The following is a 22,389-nucleotide window of genomic DNA, read 5'->3' on the forward strand; positions in this document are numbered from 1 at the left end:
ATAATGATGGAAAACTTGGCTAATATTAGTGATACTGGATTATACATGCAAAGAACGGTGGACACATTTTCTCACTTTAAAATTTAAACTTTATCCTGAGTTGTTGTCTAGTGCCTGAAAATACTGCTTTACATATTTTTTAGGTTTATACCTTTATCACTGTGAGGGATAAATTCTCATTACTCCATCAAGATTTGAACCAAAAGTCAATTCTTTGCATTGAAGTTTTTATGGCTTTTCATTGTAGTTTTTTTCTCCTTGCTCCTTCCCAAGGCAGATTCCCCCTCCTTATGTCCCTGGGAGGGTGAATTTACTCAAGACCAACAGATTGGCAGTTTAATGTTTATTCCACAAATTCTTCTCAGGCTAATGTCCCTGGCCCTGGATCTCTTTCATCTCTAGAAAATGGGTTTTTAGACTATGTGACTGCATCTGATCAAAACAGCTTTACACAATAGTCTTTGCAACAAAGTTAAACTTTCAAATTCTTTAAATTCAACTTAAATTTTATTTCATTCTTTTTTATTACATCATTTTATTAGGGGCTCATACAACTCTTCACAATCCGTATATACATCATTTGTGTCCAGCGCATTCATATGTATGTTGCCATCATCATTCTCAAAACACCTGCTTTCTACTTGTGCCCTTGGTATCAGCTTTTTCCCCTCCCTCCCACCTCCCTCCATAATTTTTAAGTAATTATTTTATATCTTACACCATCCAACGTTTCCCTCACCCAGTTCTCCGCTGTCCGTCCCCCAGGGAGGAGGTAGACCTTGTCATCTGTTCCCCCTTTCTCCCTCCCCTCTCCTCCACCCTCCTGATATTGCCACTCTCACCACTGATCCCAAGGGATTCATAGGTCCTGGATTCCCTGTATTTCCAGTTCCTATCTGTGCCAGTGTATATCCTCCGGTCCAGCCGGATATGTAAGGTAGAATTGGGATCATGAAAGTGGGGGGGGAAGGAAGCATTTAATACCTGTTTTGGAGAGGCTGGTACTTAACACAAGATTAAGAATTTTTCTCATTTTCCAGTAAGTAGATATTTTAAAACATGGATCACAGGTTCCCAAAATAATTTGGCTTACCACCAGGTTTCAGAGAAAAAATTACTCAGTGCCCCCCTGACAATTAAAAACTGTTATACTCTAGCACATAATCCAGGATAATGTGTGGGTACCTGCTCTTGTACCCCTGGGGATCATTACAGTGCCCCTCGGGTGGTGCTGCCCACATTGGAAACATTCATTTACATGGTAAAGCCCTTAAGATTAAAAAAAATGAAACACATACATAAAGTCCACAGATACTGTGTAAAATACTAAGATGAGCAAATTTGTTTCTGTCTCATCACTGTAAGAATTCTAAATTGACTCTTCAGCAATACTGGGTATTGATTTTGCCAGATATGTGCTAGTTTTTAAGAGTGGAGTGCTATGGGGAGCAGGAAGGACAGAGGCGCACAGCATAAGCTCACCAGACAATTATGATCACCAGTAAACTAAGCATTAACACTGATAAAATAAGACAGAAAGACGATGAAAATTGGGTCTACCATTTTTAATTCTAAGAAAAATGGAAAATTAGATGTTCGATGACATTCCAGTAGGAAATAAATTTCACCAAAAGAAAAATGAATAAATTCAATTTACCATGAAGAAATTCAATTACAAGGATTTTTGTTTTTCAGTTTAACACTAAAAAAATTCCAGGAATGTGTGTGAAAATACAGAGATCAAGTACATCTAAATAAATCAAGGTAATGAAAGTAAATATATAATAAATATCCATACGTGACTTGCTTATTCATCTCCAATGAAAATACTCTGGATAGAGTTTTCTAAATTCTGACATCATTGGGAATGAAGAGACAGGTTTTAATCTGATTTTCACATCTCACCTTTAGAAATCCTGGCAATGCCAAAACAGTATCAGGAGTAGTACTTGCTGTGCCCATCAGTACCAGACAGACCTGACCTCCCTGGTCACACAGGGACAAGCAGTTCCATCAGCAGCTTACTGAATTGCAAATCAGAGTAATTAAATGTTACAGTGGCTAAGAAAAGAATAAAGCTCCAAAAAATATTCTGGCTCTTAGCTGGTCCTCTGATTAAGAGCATACGCCAACATTAGACTGTTTAAATGATTGAACGCAAAGTATGTGAAGTTCCTGTCACGGTTTCAGCAATAAAAATCTTTTTTTTAAAAAGACCAACATATTGGTAATATATATTAGATTTATACAGTTGGTAATTTCAAAATAAATAAGACCTGAGTTTTCAATGCCCTATACCCATCCCTGCCCAACCCCCAGCCTACATATCTTACATACCAGTTTTCTTTTAGCTCTGTGTGTTTCAAACATTAAGGTGCAAAGAAATCACAAGGGGACACCATGTTAAAATGCAGATTTTGATTGGATAATCCTGTTGTGGGCCGGAGACTCTGCATTTCCTAAGTAGCTACAGATGAAGCTGATGCGGTTGGTCCTTCAACGACCCTTAAACCAAATGAGACACTATCTGGCCTAATGACTGTGGTTTTCATATTTTAGATTCAAACATTCTAATTTTTTTAAAAATCAAAGGTCATAAGAAATAAGTCTTGGAAGAAAAGAAAATTTTTTGTTAAGTGAGAACATAAAGCAGACCACTTGGCAGTGCTTCTGCTGTCTGACCACCTCTGATCCATTACAGTGTAAACAGCACAGCAAGTCCTTACAGCTTTCGGAAAATAATTAGTAGAGCTTGACACTCCTCCCGGCAGTTCAAGTCCAGAAAAGCCATCTCAGTACACCGTACAACCACTATGTTCATCCTTTAAAAGTACACTGTCCATTAATTACTTGTTCACGGGCTTTAAGCTACCCCATCTCCTCCTCCTCTTTCAACAAATAAATGCTGCCTTTTCTTCTGTCTTGTAGCTAAACAGTGTGTAACACCTAGCGCCCCTCCTTTTAAAAATCTAACAAAATTGTCCCCAACCAAAGGGCCCAATGCAAAAAGATTGGCCTCTTTAACACATTCATAGGTATATGCGTCTATTTCCACTGGGTTACCCTTACATGTAATTGGCTGGCTTGGGTTATGGCCTAGGTATGACCCTTGCTCCTTCAGAAAAGACAGATTAGGATGAGAACCTATCAGTACCACTGCTGCAGACAGCTGAAATATTTTCTTCAATCCAGATGCACTCTGAAGAATGCATTTCATGTCAGGCGTAAAGGAAAGCACACGGTGCTCGGGAAAACTGGTATACTCAGATAAATTCGAGTCTCCAGAAGACAACTGCGTACACATCATATGATAGACTTTGTGGTACTCAGGATAAAGCTTTTTAGGAAGCTGTTTGAAAATTAAGCTGGGATCAGCTACTCTTCTGCGAAATGCATGGATCACAGGGATATTATTGTTGTAAGCACACAGTACTGCATCAGCAGCAGTAAGCCCCGAACCTACAACTAACACAGGATCCACTTTGCCACGCAACTTTCCTTTGTTTACCGCTGCTCCAAATTCAGGCATTGAATGGAAAACAAAAGGAAAATCTTCTCCTTCAACTTCCAAGTGGGCAGGAGAATCCAACGTGCCAGTTGCCAAAGCGACATTCTCAGCAAAGAGACAGAAGGGAGCCTGAGAACCATCGGCTGTCCGCTGATAACCCCTGATCTCCCAGTTTCTCTTCATACATGATGGCTTCTCTATCTGCAAATGCTTTGCGGAGATATCTCTGTCTTGACCATCATTATCAGCCGGATCTCTGTAGAGTCTGGACACAGAGGTTATGTACGTATTCTCTCTGAAATTCTTCTGAAGACCCATAACTTTTACATAATGTTTATAGTAGCGAGCTATTTCCTCTGGCATTACTCGATCCCCTTTTAAGTTCCTTAAAAAGAAGAGAAAATATTCTTTCAGTTTCCACAACTGTTATTTCTCTACAGTTAAGCTTCTCTGTTTTTTAATTCCTCTGGATTAACTGTCTCAGCTACAAATTAGAATCACAGCTTTTTTTCACAAACTTTTTTTTTCTTTCCTTCATTTAAAAATATCAGTGAATTAATTTTATCAATAGAGAAAGTCCCCAGAGGGCAGGAGCTGTATTTAACAGAAATTTCTGCAGTGCCTTACATGGTGTCTGCTCAAAATACCTTGATAGATTTTCACTAAGTGTAGAAACTAAACGTACAGCTGTCTGGAAACCAGAATGTCAAAAAGCATTCAGATCCTTACTGTGGGCTGTTGGAGATCTGTGATGCAGATACTTCCTAAAGACTACATAGACCTTCTTGGAAAGAGTTTTGGTAACCTCTACTTTCCTAGGAACAACAACAAAAAATAACTCCTGGAAAGGGGGAACCGATTAATTACAAGGATCCACATGTGACCTCCTCCCTGGGAGAGGGACGGCAGAGAAGGGGGGGAAGGGAGACTCCGGATAGGGCAAGATATGACAAAATAACAATCTATAAATTATCAAGGGCTCATGAGGCAGGGAGGAGCGGGGAGTGAGGGGGGGGGAAGAGGACCTGATGCAAAGGGCTTAAGTGGAGAGCAAATGCTTTGAAAATGATTAAGACAAAGAATGTACAGATGTGCTTTATACAATTGATGTATGTATATGTATGGATTGTGATAAGAGTTGTATGAGCCACTAATAAAAATTTTAAAAATAAATAAATAAATAAAGATAACTCCAATCAATATCTTCTGTTGAACAAAAGGATTTTACATCTAAGAAATTATGATAAAATATTTGTGCTCTTCTCTTAAAAATACCTAAAACTATAATTATTTTATGAAACCAAATGGTGCTTATACAGCTTTAATTTTCAATTTGCACACTACAATAGCAAGCATTAGTGCTCCTCAATACTGTGTTCCAATCAGGATCAGCGGTAGCAAAAGTAAGCAATTTGTCTTGACGTAATGCAATGTAACTTGCAAATAGAAGCCCATGTATTTCTTTTTTAAATTTAATGGTGACTAACATTTAGATTGTGTTAGTTCTTAGAGAAACTCTGTAACAGTGACTATGCTTATTATCCCCATTTTACATTCTATCGAATGACTGCTAGTTTCAATTATTTTCCCAAGGTCAGAAAACTCCAGTTTAGAATGTCAGGGTTGAAATTGCCAATCTCTAGTGACTAGTTTGCCCTGAACACTGTGCAAATGCCACAACTAAAATAAAATACTTATTAAAACAATCATCTTTACATACGGCTTTCCTGTCCAGTAAGCACACATTAGAAAGAACACTTAAGTGCATAAATACACTACTTCCTCACTTGCTCATGTCAAAAAGGAGAATATATTGAGCAACTTTGTTTACTTAAAAAGAACTTGTACAATTTGCCTGATTTTGCAACCTTAAGTTTAAATTCTTATGTAATTGCTATAAAAAATAGTTAATGAAGGGCAATGAATGTACAAATGTGCTTTACACAATTGATGTATGTATGGATTGTGATGAGTTGTATGAGCCCTAATAAAATGACTTAAAAAAATTAGTTAATGAAGTTTTGGGGTAAGACTTAATCTTAACTATTCAAACTGGTCTAGATTAGGCTTTCTCTAAGTAGAATTTGTATACATTAATCTGGTGTCTAATAAAATGTCAGCATTCAAGTGTTACATATCTCTTTTTCAACAAAGGTTACGTAATTTCATGTTTCCCTGAGGAGGCAAAAATAGAATACATTCTCTATGTTAGTAACTCCTATCTAGTGTTTACCATGTCTGAAAATATTAGGGCTTTTCTTTTTTCTTTCTTTTAGGTTCTTTTCCAAAAATAAACTGGTATTCTTTCAAACTGAAATTTGTTATTTCTTTCATATTTATTAAGTATTTGCTACCATACTAGTCAATCCCATCTTCCTACTTAACTATATTTCGATCTTATTCCATCATTCTAAATAATTAGTCATATACTCTTCTACCCTCAAAGTCAAACATTTTAAATATGTGTATCGGAGATATACATACATGACCATCTTTAGAAAATCCCTTACACCACTTTGTTTAGTTTCAAAATACCTCTAAATAGAATCTACTTTATTACAACCAATGCTGAAAAGTTTTTATTCGTAAGAAATGTACACTTTTATTATTTATCTAAATTACTGCTTCAATCTTTTTGAAATTTACTCAATGCTTTCTTTTTACTGCACACCAAAGAATTTTAATAAAGGTTGATCTTTACCTTCGTTTGCTAGACACCCAATCCTTAAATGTAAGTCCAGGTAACTCCATCCAATTTCCAAAGCTGATTGTTAACATGGAGCCTTCCATATTCTTTGAGAATTAAAAAGAATCACAATTAATAAATGTATTTAAGAAATAATTGATTTTCTCTTTACCAAATCATCCCAATTAGATAAGGAGTGCTAACAGCAGTTTGAAATGATTTTATAAATTCCCTCTAAAACTTGGTCCCAAGTAATGCTTTCATCATTTGGCTTGTTCAAAGGAGCAGAGGCTTTTACAATGCAATGAGGAGTGAAGAAAGCATACTAGTTACAAGTTGGGCTATGATCCACCAAGATCAGTAGTTCAAAGCCACCAGTAGTTCCTGGGGCAAGAGATGGGGCTTTCTACTCCTGTAAAAGTTAAAGTCTGAGAAACTCACATGGGCAGTTCTACCCTGTTCCATAGGGTCGGGTCAATGGCAGTGAGTCTGCAGCAGGAGCAGTAGCTTCAGAAAAGAGCAAACTTTTAAGGAAGAGTAGAAGCAGATGGTCAAAATTAGTAAGGATGTAGGAGAGCTATTCGCCACTAACTGATTCAGGAAGCCTTAACTGAAAAGTCTGGGAAGAAGAAGAGTGGTGAGAACTTAGATCACAGAAGAGAGAAAGAACTACATGAGGATAAATATGAGGGATGACAGAGGATATAAGGAACTTAAGGAGCCCAGGTGGCACCAAAGGTTAAGTACTGGGCTGCCAATCAGCCACTGCACAAGAGCCAGAGGAGGCCTCTGCTGTCACTCAGAAATCGCCCGGTGCGATTCCGCTCTGCCACACTGGGCCTCTCCAAGATGCAACTGACTCGTCGGCAATGGGTTTTGTTTGGTTTGGGTTTTAAGGAGCTTCCATCTCAGATCGTGACCAAGGACATGAAGCATGATAGAGGAGAGGGCTGCAGAAACCCGCATACAGTTCTATAGGCAAGCACAGTAAGAGTAAGGATGAGATGCACTCACAAGTGGGACTTAGTAGGTTAGGAAGGTGAGGTTAAACAACTGGATTGCGGCTCAAACATAATTTGTATGACTATTCTGGTGGCTATAATAAATGCGTGAAAAGGTTTAGGGACATACCACTGATTCACATGTGTTCTCAGAAATCAACATGTGTCTATATTTGCCCTGGTGGCACGGTGGTTACTCACTGGGCTGCAGTTCGTAAAGTCTGCACTTTGAAACCATCCACTGCACCCCAGAGAAAGAAGGGGCTTTCTACTCCCGTAAGAGTTACAGTCGAGGAAACTCACAGGGCCAGTTCTACCCTGTGTCAGTCTCATGGGAGCAGGCATCCACTTGATTGCAGTGAGTGAACGATATAAATGTGGGAGACGTGGAGTAACACTGAACCTGCATATTTTTCTTTACATTTTATCACCTGCATATTTTTAAGTAGAGATATAATTGTAATTAAAATCTCATGAATTTAGAGGAGGAAGTATAAAATCCTTAGATATGCATTATGGCCTTTTCAAGAAATACAGTTTTATTAAGAATGATACTATACAATAAAGTACATACAAAGAAGTATACTTAAAAAGTAAAGATATACCAGTAGGTGTAACTTATTATGATAAAAGAAATTAAGATTTTAAAAAAGTGATGTTATCAAGAACAATTCCCTATTGGCCCCAAACAGTCATGTGATCAATATAAACATTTGTTCACGTATAACACTGCACTAATACAGAAATATGCTGCTGAAATTTATACTCAAAATATGATATTTAATACAAATTAAAGTTCCGATGAAGTCTAATTTTTGATGAGTAAAAATATTTAACATTTACCTACACAACAAATGAACATTCACTATCTGCTAGACACTGTGTTAACTACTGCACACAAGGGAGAGAAAACTACTGCCTCTGACAGCGGGAGTCTCAGAAATGCACAGGGGCAGTTGTCCTCTATCTGAAGGGGTTGCTATGAGTGAGTTGCTAAGGCAGAGTGAGCTTGATGCCTTATTGAAATGCAATTGAATAAATCATTTACCAGCTCATCAGTTTAAAATATCTTTCTTTTACCCGTTTTTCATTCAAGATTTTGAAAATGCAGGGAAATAGAAATATGAGATATTATAATCTCTAATTCTAATAACTAAAATTTAAATGTTTTATTATACAAAACATCCCTGTAATGTTTTCTATATCATTCTCATAAAAAATAGATCTCCTAACTCTAAAGCTAAATCAGTAATCAAATTTAGTTTATCTGTTGTTGTTAGGAGGTGCTGCCAAGTTGGCTCCAGCTCACAAAGGACAGCAGCACGGCCCAGGCTTGTGCCCGCCTCACACTATTCCTCCGCTGGAGTGCTTTCTTGCCGCCAGTGCTCAGCCAGCTTGTTGAGGGCCTTCCTCTGTCTCACTGCCTTGTTACTTTACCAAGCCCGATATCCTTCACCAGGGACTGGGCTCTCCTGATAACAAGCCCAACTATCTAAGGCAATCACTCTCCATCCTCGCCTCTAAGAACATTCTGGCTGTACTTCTTCCAAGACAGATGTTGGTTCTTTTGGCAGTGCACGGTACTTTCAATACTCCTCACCAGCACCACTATTCAAACGCATCCATTCTCCTCTGCTTTTTTTATTCAATGTCTAACTTTCACACGCATCTGGAGTGACTGAAAGCACCACGACTTGCTCCAGACGCACTCTGAACCTCAATGTGACGTTCTTGCCCTTCCACACTTTTAGAAGATTTTGTGCAGCTTACTTACCCAATGTAATAAGGCTGCTTGATTTCCTGACTGCTGCTTCCCTGAGCACTGATTGTAGATTAAGCAAGATAAAATCCTTAGACAACTTCATTTTCCCCCTCCATTTATCATGATGTTACCTGCTGGTCCACTTGTGAAGATTTTGGTTTTCTTTATATACAGCTGTAATTCACACTGAAGACTGCAATCCTTGATCTTCATCAGCAAATGCAATCTTAGATTATCGCAAGTTAGTTTAACTACTACGAGCCATTAGCCTATATTTAACTAACTGAACTGCATTAAAATTCTCCTTATATAAAAACTTGGTAAACATCATGCATGACAGCATTCTCCTAATGCATAGGAATCAAGCTGATCAAATCAAGAGGACATATCATATACATAGACAAAAATGTAAAGAAAAAGTACTCACGTGCCAAGCCCCACCAGGAGGACCTTTACTAAGAACTAAGTGAGGGATATAATGATGTTGTTCCAGTTTCCAATTCAAAACTGATGGATAATCATATCCAAAGTCAGCATCTGGATGAAGAAGTGTGTCAAAAAGTACTGCCACTGGATTGGATGACCGGCCTTCGAGGCCTTCAGACAAATATTCTAAGTCCTACAGCAAATTTAAAACAGGAGGGTTTGGAGGGTAAGAGTTTAGCAATGGCAAAAAAACAAACAAAAAAAAAACAGTGATAATAGTAAAAGTCACTAATCGAACCCAGCATTTCCTTAAGATCTTTAGAGAGATTCTTCAGATGAATAAGGGAAAATGTTGAGCTTCAATAAAGCTAACTAGATGTTTTTACCACTTAACTTTTAAAAGCCTTTAAATGTGTCTAGTGACACATTCCAATAATAAAATGCTACGTTTCCCCATACAACTTTCCTCTAGTTCCTACATGCTCCCCTCCCCCCGCCCACTATCATGATTCCAATTTTGCCTTACAAATCTGCTAGACCAGAGGATGTACACTGGTACAGATGGGAACTGGAAATACAGGGAATCCAGGACAGATGATCCCTTCAGGACCAGTGGTGAGAGTGGCAATACTGGGGGGGAAAGGAGGGAGGGTAAGGTGGAAAGGAGAAACTGATTACAGGGATGTACATATAACCTCCTCCCTGGGGGACGGACAGTGGGTGAAGGGAGACGTTGGACAATGTAAGATAAGATAAAATAATTTATAAATTATCAAGGGTTCATAAGGGAGAGGGAGCGGGGAGGGAGGGGGGAAAATGAGGAGCTGGTGCCAGGGGCTTAAGTGGAGAGCAAATTATTTTGAGAATGATGATGGCAACAAATATACAAATGTGCTTGACACAAATGATTTATGTATGGATTGTGATGGGAGTTGTATGAGACCCTAATAAAATGATTTTTTTAAAAAGCAGCATTTCCCAAATTTACTTAAACAGAGAACACCTATTGGAAATCTATAAGGAAATAATTTGGAAAATTCTTCCCTAATCAATTTAAGAAAAGAAATCAAAGTAATTTGGTAAAATATACATAGTCTAAAATCAGTTCTCAACCTGTGGGTCACGACCTGTGGGTCAAAGGACCCTTTCAAAGGGGTCGCCCGATTCAGAACAGTAGCAAAATTACAGTTAAGAAGTAGCAACGAAAATAATTTTATGGTTGGGGGATCACCACAACATGAGAAACTGTATTAAAGGGTGGCGACAGTATGAACGTTGAAAACCACTAGTCTAAAATAATAATGAAAACTATTATGTAGACTAAGATTTGCAACTATGAAAATGCTTAAATATAAAACAAATCTTGTTTCAGCATTAAAAAGAAGAAATACCTGATCAACAATAGAGAGATGTTTTGCGTCTTCTAATTTACTATGTAAGATTGTATTAGGATGTATTACTTCTGATGATAAATATGGCCTGTAGCCTGATAGCATATAAGAAAGGCATATCCCTGAGGGTCCATTTCCTATTAAAAAAAAAAACATAAATGATGATCAGGAGTACAAAATGTGCATTGATACTTTTTCTTTGGTTTTCTATTTCTCAGACGGCTCTTTTACAAAAACGCATCCTACCTTTCCAGAGGCTGCTCTCTTCCCCTGAGGGGTCCACTAACTGGAACACAAGTTTGTTGAAAAGCAATCCCTGGAGCCTAGTCAGATGAGTGCCTTCTCTTATCAGAGTACACTACTAATAAGTTCCCAAATTAACCAGGGTCTGGGTCTAAATCTATTTTGCCACCAGATTCCTGCATCTGTCTTTGTTATTCCCACTCCTTTACCCCCATCACGTGAGACCAACGTCTCCTTGGGTTTTCCCTCTTTGAGGTCTCTCTTACTGAAGTGCAGGCAATGCTGTCTCAGAGTGACCCCTGAAGGTTTCAGAGACTGTCTATGGAAGTAAAGAGGCCAGTCTGTTTCCTGAGCTGTTGGTGGTTTCTAACTGCCAACCTTGTGGATGACATGCCAACGAGTAACCATGACACCACCTGGACTTCATTCCTTCCCCTAAATCATTTTGCATACTACCTTCAGATAGGTTTTGCTAACCCACAATCCTTACCAAGTTACCCCGATCTCTGCTCTGAAGGTCATATTGCTTGTTTCTGACAACCCAGTGCTCTCCAAGTTGTTCTCAACTATCTTTCCAGCCCCACTTTAAATCAAATTAGATGCTGAGCCTGGGAGTTCAGGACCATAGTCTTGGGAAACATGAAAGCCATCTGGAAACAGTTTAATGGACTAATCAAACCAACTCAAATGCCATTGAGTCAATTCTGACTCATAGAAACCCTATAGGGCAGAGTAGAACTGTCCCTTTGGGCTTAGGCACTTAAAATCTTTATGGAAACAGGCAGGAGAAGCTGGTGGTTGAGCCACCACATTTGCAGTTAGCAGCTCAGTGCTTAGCCCACTACACCACCAAGGCTCCCTAATGGACCAACGGACGCTGCTGTGAACATCGATCTCCATCAGCCTGAAAGCCTAGAAACTAAATGGTTCCCACCTACCATTAGCAACTGCTCTGAAAGGGATCCGATTAAATGAACCTGGATAGAGTGGGAGCAATCCATGGGACACTCAAAATCATAAGAAAGGCCAGGCTAACTAGTTGGATAAGAGATCGATGGGATGATGCCCTCACTCCTCAGGTCAGGACCTAAACTCACACTTGCATTTGAAAACATTTGCCCAAAGGCAAAGCTCAGACAGAGGGCTAGGAAAGAAAGAGGAATGGGAGAAAAAGAAAAAAAAAAGCAAGGAGGAAGTTATAGAGACTATGATACATTAAGGGGCTGCAAAGGATAAGTTGAATGAGAATGTAAATAGCTGAATGTAAGACTATGATCTGCTCTGTAAAAAAAATAAATAAATCTCTGTGGATCCTGGTATGTGTTCCTACTTCCATTTATGTAGCAGTAGCCCTGACTTTATGATATTATAGATACAATGTACTTACAACCATCTGTATTGTAATTTGGGGGGCATATCTTATCATTTGTAATATATATCACAATGTTGCAGAACATAATCTGTTGATGTTATCCTCATATGTTAAATGATTCGATTTATAAAGATACTGATAATAAAAAGGCATAGTAATAAAAACTAAAAACAATTACTGACTTACATCAGAACCAACCTCAAAATATCCTATGATAAGTCGGAGTCTACTTATAGTTCCTTTAGTCAGGATTGCCATCAATCAAATTTAATCAAGTAATTGTTAGCTACCAGGAAAAAAAAAATTATCTTCCTTGCCTAATACTTTGCCCTGCATAAAACTTTCTCAAAGACATGAAAATTAAAACTAGAAGCATGCTAAGAAAGGGGTGATTGTTCTCTCTATAATCAGGGATGGCAAGTCTTTAATCAGGAAACAAAATCCAAAGAAGCTAGGAAGGAAAATCAGCTATGTGACTTTATAAAAATTAAGAGTAAAAAGGTAAATAAATAAAAGCATTTAAATAGTGGGAAACTGGATCTGAGGCAGAGTTAACTTAGTTGATAGACACACAGCAGTAAAATCAAACAGAAACCCACAAAACTTAAAAACCAAGCAAAAGAAAGCATGCAGAGAGGCAACTCAGAGACTATCTGATAGTAAACAGAATCATATATGCAGCCAAAGATGCCTGAATCAGTACTCAGTAGATGCCTTCAAAAACTGAGAATTGAGTAGCGTGGAATACCAGGTAGGGTCAATAAAATCAATCACATGGGTCCTTAAAAGTAGAGTGCCTTTCTCAGCTGTGATCAGAAGAAAATGGGTAGGAGATACAATGTTGCTGGCTTAAAAGGATAAGAGGTTGTAAACCAAGGAATGAGAATAGCTTCTAAAAGTTGAAAAAGAAAGCTTCTCCCCTGAAGCCTCTGACTCAAACACAGCTCTGGTACCACACAGATATGAGTTCAGTGACATGAGTTTCAGGAGTGTCCAACAAATCCATTGAGAACACATTTACCTGTACAAATGTGCGTGACACACTGGATGGATGGATGGACTGTGGTAAGAGTTGTAGGAGCCCCCAATAAAATGATTAAAAAACAAAACACATTTATCTTGTTTACAGCCACTAGGTTGTAATAACCCCTTAGCAGCAATAAAGACTAATGCAAACAAAAGGGCTTCAAAGAGTTTGTGGGGAAATGAGATGAAAGATATAGAGAATATATGGTAACAGTAACAGGATGGTTAACCATTCACCACTGCAGTACATTACAATGTGTGTCCATCAGCTGCACCTTTAGTTTCCCTGTCAGTAGCCAGCCTACCAACACTGGAGTGCGGGAGAGGTGTACGGTACAATCCAACAGTGTACAGAGAATGTTTGGTACAGTGGTATAATTTTGGTTATCAGTAGTATCATTACACTGACCACTTACTAATGACAAGCAGTAGTTACCAATAATAGTATCATTAGTCCCTCCATAAAATATATTGCATTATAACAACATAAACTCATGTTAAATAAACTAATTACACACTCTTAAGATTCACCTTTTTGTTGTTTTAACAAATCAAGCAACCTAAGAATACTTTTCAATGTGATCTCTAGGAACTTGGTGCTTATTGTAGTTCATAAAAGTAGTCAGGGTTAGAACTAATTTTAAGAGATAAAATGAAGGAAAAAAAGATAAAATGCAGTAACTTACCTATTATTACTACAGGCAAAGTCACTGACGAATCTTCAAGTAAAGAAGTTTCTTCAACTAATGGCATTGCTTTGACCTTTCGCCCCAAACTATCACCAAAATACTGCACTAAGGAATTAAAGATCTCTCCTTCAGTTTCAGAGTCATTGTAGTTCCTTTCAAAAAACATGGGACAGAAACAAACTACATCAATATAACCTTTAGAAAATTCCACCTTTACTCAGTGTTTTCTAACTTGGCTCTTACATTTATTAAGGCCATAAATATTTCAGTAGAAAAAAGGAAATCCTTCAATTCATGCTTTCAAATTGGTAGCTGAGCACGCTGTCCACCTAAATCACTTGAAAGGCCAAAATCCTAGATAGCTGCCAACCTCCTTATTACCTTGCAGGCAAGACCCTACCTATTGAATAAGCTCTTTACAACCAAAAGGGGCCCTAAGGACGCACTGGGCTAAACGTTGGACTGCTAATCACCAGCTCAGCCAGTTCAACTCCACCAGCTGCTCCCCAAGGCGAAGATGAAGTTGCCTGAGTCCATGAAGTTTTGTTTCTTTAAACTGTGTATTAGGTGAGGGTATATATTTCAGATCAACTTTGTCTTCAACATATTAAACCAATCATCCCCCAATATTTTACCCCTCCCACTTCTTAGTTTCTCTTCTCCCTTTTATAGACAACCATCCTCTACTTCATCCAAGGTAACACCCCATCTAGTTTGTGTAGCCTATTGCTCCAGCTTCCCTAATGGGTAAACAATGGAGTACTAGGGATCACTGTAAAACATGAAACTTCAAAGCACCTCATGACACGGGTGGCTGTGGAAACCATTATGCTGAGTGAAGTTAGTCAATCACAAAAGGCCAGGTATTGTATGCAATCTGTTTTAAGGTGGGGAAACCCAAGGTAAGAACTTTCACACCAAAGGAACCGAATTTGAAGTTCCTGTAAAAATCCAGTCTCCTAAACCCTGCTGGTATAGTGGTTACACTCTGGGCTGCAATCCCAAAGATCAGTCCCAAACCAGGAGCTGCACGGGGTTCCAGTCTCAGGGACTCAGAGGCAGTTCTACCCAGTCAATAGGGTCGCTAGGAGTCAGCATCCATTTGATGGCAGTGAGGTTCAGTTTTGAAACCCCAGGGAGCAGTTCTACTTTGCTCTACAGGGTTGCATATGAATCAATTGACTCAAGGACAGTGTTTGACTTTTTTTTTTTAACCCCATAGATGTAAGGATTTTATGGACAATTTCCCCATTCTCTGACAGCTCCTAGGAATAGCTAACTTCTCATCTACTATAGTGTGCTGGGCTGCTAAAAGGACAAACTCATCCACCTTTGAAGAAGTATGGCCAACGTGGTCCTTGAAGGCAAGGATGGTGAGACTTCCTCTTACATACTTTGGGCATATTGTCAGAAGAGATCAGTGTCTGGAGGACACCATGTTTGGTAAAGTGGAGGGGCAGCAGAAGAGGACGGCCCTCAAAGAACTGGACGGACCCCAAGGCTGCAACAAGCTCCAGCACAGGAACAATTGTGAGGGCCCAGGCAGTGTTTCCTCCACTTGCTCACAGGGTCCCTCACTCACCATGGGCTGTAACCTACCGAATGGCACCTAATACAACATACGCTCCTGGATGATTTCTCCAGAGTGGCTTCCCTGGACACATTCCTCAAATCCTTGGAATGCTTTTGGCTCCCCAAGGCTGTCTAGTATCATTATTGTAGCTAAGGTCAAAATTCTTTTTCAGATATGCAGATCTTATCTCCACTCCGCGCCCCCCCCACCCCCCCCAGAGAGCCCTACCTCAAACACCACTGCTTTCAGATAGAACCTGGGAAGTAATAAAAATGATCACCTGGCACCACTCTCAATACTGACAAGTACAAAGATGCTGACTTCTCTTGAAACAAACAGATGATCCTTAGCAAATGGCTGTAAATGAAGGCATTTTAGGAATCACTGGGTGACAAAAATGATTAACCATATGACTACTAGCGGAAAATGTGGCAGTTTACGTGGCAGGCAATCTACTAACCAAATGTCAGACCTAGAAAATGTATAGGGCAGTTCTACACCACACAAGGGATCACTCAACAACTAAAATCACATTTAAAGTTAAACGCAAAACCCAATGGTCTAAATGTCTTGCTGGGCTTTTTTGGGTTCTGTTTTTGTTTTTTTAAGTCTACAAATAAATGCTGTGAAATGAATTCTCAATATTCATTCCTTAGGAACAAACCAGAATAGATTCACCATATTTAGCACTAAGAGTGTTTATTTACACTCCAATAGTCTTTCACTGGAACTTACTATGGATTGAATTTTCTCCCCCTCAAAATGTGTCCACTTGGCGCAGTCATGACTTCCAGTATTATGCGGTTGTCTTCCCCGTTTTGTGGTCTGATGTAATGATCCCGTATTTTGTGGTGTGTTGTAAATCCTAACCTCTTTCCTAATATCTTGAGGCAGGATCAGTATGTGGCGTATCTTCAGTTTCACCTTTATTCAAGTCACCACCCTTACTCAAGTCAGTTATTCACTTGCATAACAGATATAGAGGAAGGAGAAGGGCTTCACAACTACTAAGGAAAAAGAGCAGGAACGGAACGCACCCTTCGGGCCCAGGGTCCCTGTGCTGGGGACTTCCAAGACCCAGGGGAAGGCCGATGCCAGGCACATGGAGCCCAAGGGGCCCACAGATGTTGAAAGGAGACATGGACCTTCCCCAAGAGCTGGCACCCTGAATTCCGACTTCTAGCTTCCTAAACGGTGAGAAAATAAATTTAGTAAAGCCAGCAACTTTAACAAGTTTACAATAGCAACAGATCACTAATAAAATTACAAACTCAATTTTTATATACTTCATTACAAGGAGGCACTTAATATTACAAGTCAAGCTGTCTCAAACAATTTCATTACTAGCAAGTCTCCGAGGTTTATTGTTTTATTGTAGCACTGTGGTGACCCCGTTTGTGCTCAGTGGTGTCTGGAAGAGTGGGGCCTTTCAGAAGCAGTTCACCAGTCCTCTCTTCTAAGCTGTGTGCTTTCTAACCGCCACCCAGTGAGTCGGGGAGCACCTAACTGAACGCGCCGCCCAAGGACTCATGGACTTGACAGGACGCTAGCAGGATTTTTATCTAAGAGGGAGCTTCAAAAAGTCATGGGAAAATCCCATTATCTTTTAATTCCATTTTTCTACACGTTTGAAACCCCTTTATATAAAATCAATAGGAGACCTTGTCAGGGATGCATTGGACTGCTAAGGACACCACCAATTCAAACCCACCAATTGCTCTGCCGGAGAAATACAAGGCTCTCTGCTCCTCCAAAGATTTAAAGACTAACAACGCCTCAGAAATCCTATGTAGGGTAGCCATGATTCAGATTCAGCTCAATGGCTGTTCATATACAATGTTACGATCTATAATATAAATACCTTTAGTATTTATTATACCTATAGCTTTAGTACTTGTTATTCAATAAAGCTCTTGGTGAGGGGAAGCCTTTCTTGTTTAAGTTCTATTTAACCTGGTCTAATTAAGCCTCTTAAACTTATTCCACTCTCCAGCCCTTTGTGCCTGAAGAAACTTGCAACACTGGCAAACATTGCCAGAAACACCTCAGATTCATTATCCATTTCATTTGGAATTAACTTGTGGTTTTCGCATCCAGATGATTACTTGAATATTTACAGTCATACAGTCAAGGAGTGGTAGCACTGTGGTCAAGGGCTTCACCGCCAACCAAAAAGTATTTCAAACCCGCCACAAAGGTGAGATAGTCTTTGTAGATTAGTTTTGGAAACCCTACAGAACACTCTACTCTGTCCTCTAGAGTCACCATCAACTGGACTCAAACTGAACATTTTTTCAAGTGGTATTGTACATCTTCATTGGAAAACTCTCTTGTCAAATCCTTAGCCCATTTTTAAATTGATCTTCTTGTTGGAAAAAGTTCTTTTTAGATTCTGGAAACAAATATCCTTCCAGATGTGTGATTTGTAAATATGCTCTCCTATTCTGCAGGGTGTCTTTTCAGCTTCCTGAGGGTGTCCTGTGAAGCACAAAACATTTTCATTTTGATGCAGTTCAATTTATGTCTTTTGTTGCTTATCCTTCTGATGTCTTACCTAAGATACCACTGTCTAGCTCAAGGTCACAAACAATTCACACCTACTTTTCTTCTCAGAGTTGTATCGTTCAGGTTTTAACATTCAGACTATTGATACATTTTGAGCTATGTGTAAGACAGTACAACTTCGTTCCTTGCAATAAGTGTTCTTTCCCATTGGAACGGTCTTGGCACCCTAGCTGAAAACCAACTGAACCTAAACATAAGAGCTTATTTTTGAATTCTCAATTATATTCCATCGACCTATATATTTATTCTTATGCCACCACACTGTCTCAATTACTGGAGCTTAGTTTTGTTTTGGAAATTGTGAACCAACTTGGTTCAGGATGGTTTGGGCTATTCTTGGATCCTCACCACTCCCACATGCTTGCCAATTTCTGCAAAGGTGGGCAGCTGGGTTCCTGACAGAGATTGTACAAAATGTGTAGATCAATCTGAGGGGTACAGCCATCATTAACAGTATTATATTGTCTAATCCCAGTACAAAAGATTTCTTTCCATTTAATTAGGCCATCATTAATTTCCCTCAGTAAACTTTTGTACTTTTTAGCATGTACCTCTTTCATTGCTTTTGGTAAATATGCTCCTAAGAAAATTACTATTTTTCTATGCCATTGTAAAAGGAATTACTTTACTAATTTCATTTTCAAGTTGTCCATTGTTTGTGCATATAATTGATTTTTGTACTTTGCAATATTTCTGAATTTATTAGTTTTAGTTGTTTTGTGTGTTTGTGAGCAAAAAAATCTGGTCCAAGTATCCAATCACCCAACTACAGTAAGGAGAATAAAAGTGTAGGCTATGAAATTTGTCCTGGTTTTAAAATAACCAATGGTTAAATCTGTGTGACAAATTAGTCAAGATAAAGATGCCCACTATTTGATAAATGTAATACCAGCTCAACTCGGACATCACAACAACTCCGGATCCAGGCAAGCAAACAAAATCCAAAGTCTAGCTCACTGGTTTTACATAAAGCGACAGGAAACGTGGGCCTGCAGCACAACCAGGAATGGCTCTTTCCAAAAGCAGTAGCGCTTTCATTACAGATTTAGTATGGTTCCTGACGTTTTAAAGTACATGCATTCTACACCACAGATCTAATGACAGTCTAACTTTCCACTCTGGATATTCAATTTGCTAAATATCTATTCTACTTAAAAGTATTTGAGTAATTCTACTTTTAAGATGAAATATTTTTCCTTAATTTGAGGCACCAGTTAAATGAGAAAGTATATAAAATTATCACTTGGGGAATACTAAAAAATAGCACTTCTAAATGGGAAAAATATTATTGTTGGGCATCAAAAATGGAAAGGCTGTTTAAAACTTAAGGATGATTTTAGGGGATTCCCTATTTGTTGTTCTTGAAATATTAAAGCTCAGGGCTTCAAAACCAATTTTAAAAGATGACACCGGCATAATATTTGAGTATCAACATGTTAAATCCTAACAATGCTTCTTCAACGATCACTCACACTCCAATGAAATGCTTTGCTTAATTTGAGTAGTTTTTGGAAGCATGATCCTAAACTGTGACCAAATTGAGAGCGCAAGAAACGTGAAGTCACACATCAAGTTAGTCAAACTTTGCATCAATTTTCATAATGCCTGTAGCCTCTCATATTTTAACAAGATCCAAAATACAGATGTTACAATTTATCTTTTCAATGTGTGTTACTAATGAAACTGCTCAAAGAAAAAAGCATTGGTAACAGGAACATTTCTCTGCTAGGGCTGACAAACTATATATACATGTTTAATTTTAGAGCAAAGCATTTTTCACAATGAAAGAATGTGGTTTATTAGTCATAATCGTTATCATCTGGCTAGCACGCTCTGGTTTTCTGTCTCAAAAGACCAAAATAGAAGGAATACATTCTTATCCTCTCTTCCTCTTTTATTTACAGAGTTACAAAGGTAAAGATAGTGAATTCAGTCTAGGGTTAGCTAAATGGATATTAACCCAAAGTTATCCCCTTAGAGTTAGAGTGTGTGAAAAGGTGTCAACATCTTGGGGGACAATGTTATCTGAAAGGCATCTGGGTTTCATGGCACTCAAGTTTAACAAGATTTCAGTCAGAAAATCTTGTTCTGAAAACTGCAGAGGAAATCTGATACAAAATTTTGCAAAATGAAGCTTGATATTCTGAAAACCACTATCTGTGAAGGGGTCAATAGATGCCTAGAACTTACACAATCCAACACTTTAAAATATCCAGAACCTACAGATTCATACAAAACTTCCTGAAAGGTAGACAAATTTAAATTACTGCTCTCCATTACAGCCGGAGGGCTTTGAACCTTTTCTGCAAACAGTCCTGTTGCAATTTGGTGAAGCCTCTGGATCCTTTTGCTGAAGAATGTAATGAAGGAAAATAAAGATTTACATATCAAGTATATTATAATCATTATAAAAATGAAACTTGCAATATATATGTATATGTACTGCTCTATCACATTAAATAATAAACTTGGTGATGTGTCATGATGACTGTAAACGCTGAAGAAATGGAGCATGAATATAGTTCTTGATGTCTATAATAACTGTAATCTGACACAAATACGATTTTAAAGCCTTATTGATGAGTCCCCAAGGGTGTAAACTGTTAACATACTCCATGACAGATGAAAAGGTTAGTGACCCAAGTCTATCCAGAGGTAACTTGGGAAAAAAACGCCAGGGACCTTGTTGGAAAAATCAGCCACCGAAAATCCTCCTGAGCACAACTCTCCTCATAACTCACATGGGGTTGCCATGAATCCGAATCGAGCCCCTGGCAACTGGATAGTCGATTGTTTGGGGATGACAACTTCACAAAAGCCACCGTGAGCTGTAGTTTATAGTCATAAGTAAAGGAAATGCAAGTTTGTAGGTTAAATGTGACAATAATGCACATCTCAAAAATCCAAGTCCTAGCGTTGAGTGCTTTACACACACAAAACAAGTCTTACCGGAGCAGTTTTACCTGCTAAGCAGCATCTATCTTTCTACAATATCTGACTTAGCTCAACAGTGAGATCCCTCTTAACATCTCTTCACCCCGGGGTCAAACCAGTCTCCGCTCTTTCTCCCACTCCTGACAGCAGGGTCGGATTCATTGAGCCAGTTCTCCAACACTGATTCACTTTGCCTTTCAGATGCAACATTCTTAACCAACCTGAAAACGTCCTCCACAAGCGGAGCCTAAAACCACTACCTGTTTTTGTTTACGGCCCTCCAAATTTCCACACCATATTATGAATAACAATGACTCACAGCTGGTTAGCAACTCAGAACCTATTTTTAACCGAATCCCTGCATTTAACAAACACTTCCTCATCGTCTACACCCCAGTAACTCCGGTCATAAGGCGATCTTTTAAAAATAAGTAATAAAAACAGGGGAAACGGTGCTTCGTGGAACCTCCTGCTAAAACTTTACACTAGTTGGAAGTCTCGGGTCGCCGCAACCGACTCCCTCCAGGCCTAGCTGGCTCGTCTCGCAACCCGTCACTGGGCCGGTCCCGGGTGAGCGGAAAGGGGAGCAACAGAAGAGAGCTCCCCCGAACAAGGACCAAGCGGGGAGGGCACTGCAGTCCAGGCCCGCGCCCTCCACGCCGGCCCGACGGCTCGGCCTCCACCCGCATCGCCCGGGTCCCCTGCCCATCCCCGCCCCGCCCGAGAAGTCACCTGAAATGACCAGCCAGCGAGCAGCGGCAGCACCACACCGGCATGGAGCGCGGCTCGCGGGACGCCCGGGCGCAGCCGCCGCCTCCCTCGGTGGGGCTGCCCGCTCGGGGCGCCCGCTGACTCCGGGTCGTGGGCCCGCAGGGCGCCCCGACCGCACGCCTCGCCGGTGCCGCGGCTGCCCGGTTGCGGCGGCTCCGCAGCGGGTCCCGCTGGGTCGCGCTGGAGACCGCCCTGGCGAAGCGGCTTCCGCTCCCCGCCTGCGAGGAGCCCGGCGCGCGCGGCCGGTGATCTCCGGGCCCCGCGCAGGGGGCGGGGCAGGAGCGGACGCTGCGACGGCGGCGGCGGTGGCGGCGCGCCGGCTCCTCCTTGCAGGTGCCCGGCGGCGGGCGAGGCTCGCGATTGGTGGAGCCGCGCCGCCGCGGGTGGCGGGACTCGCGATTGGTGGAGCCGTGCCGCCGCGGGGGGCGGGACCCGCGATTGG

At 40.0% G+C, this 22,389-nt stretch overlaps 1 protein-coding gene across 2 annotated transcripts; it reads right to left on the bottom strand.

Moving 5' to 3' along the window:
• Positions 1-708: 708 nt before the first annotated feature.
• OSGIN2 (oxidative stress induced growth inhibitor family member 2) lies at positions 709-22,110 on the bottom strand. Of its 2 annotated transcripts, XM_075549511.1 has the most exons (7): positions 22,041-22,110; positions 21,909-21,997; positions 14,102-14,256; positions 10,775-10,911; positions 9,385-9,576; positions 6,210-6,301; positions 709-3,893 (listed from the first exon to the last, which is right to left on the bottom strand). In XM_075549511.1, exons 2-7 carry the CDS (start codon positions 21,950-21,952, stop codon positions 2,864-2,866), a joined length of 1,650 nt encoding a protein of 549 aa, XP_075405626.1. In that variant the 5' UTR covers positions 21,953-21,997; positions 22,041-22,110; the 3' UTR covers positions 709-2,863. The 2 variants fall into 2 exon arrangements, with proteins under 2 accessions (XP_075405626.1, XP_075405625.1); XM_075549510.1 differs by lacking the exons at positions 21,909-21,997; positions 22,041-22,110 and adding an exon at positions 16,715-16,872 and having other exon boundaries at positions 710-3,893.
• Between the last annotated feature and the right edge of the window lie 279 nt (positions 22,111-22,389).

Source organism: Tenrec ecaudatus, chromosome 5, assembly GCF_050624435.1.
Source record: "Tenrec ecaudatus isolate mTenEca1 chromosome 5, mTenEca1.hap1, whole genome shotgun sequence".
Lineage (NCBI taxonomy): Eukaryota > Metazoa > Chordata > Mammalia > Afrosoricida > Tenrecidae > Tenrec > Tenrec ecaudatus.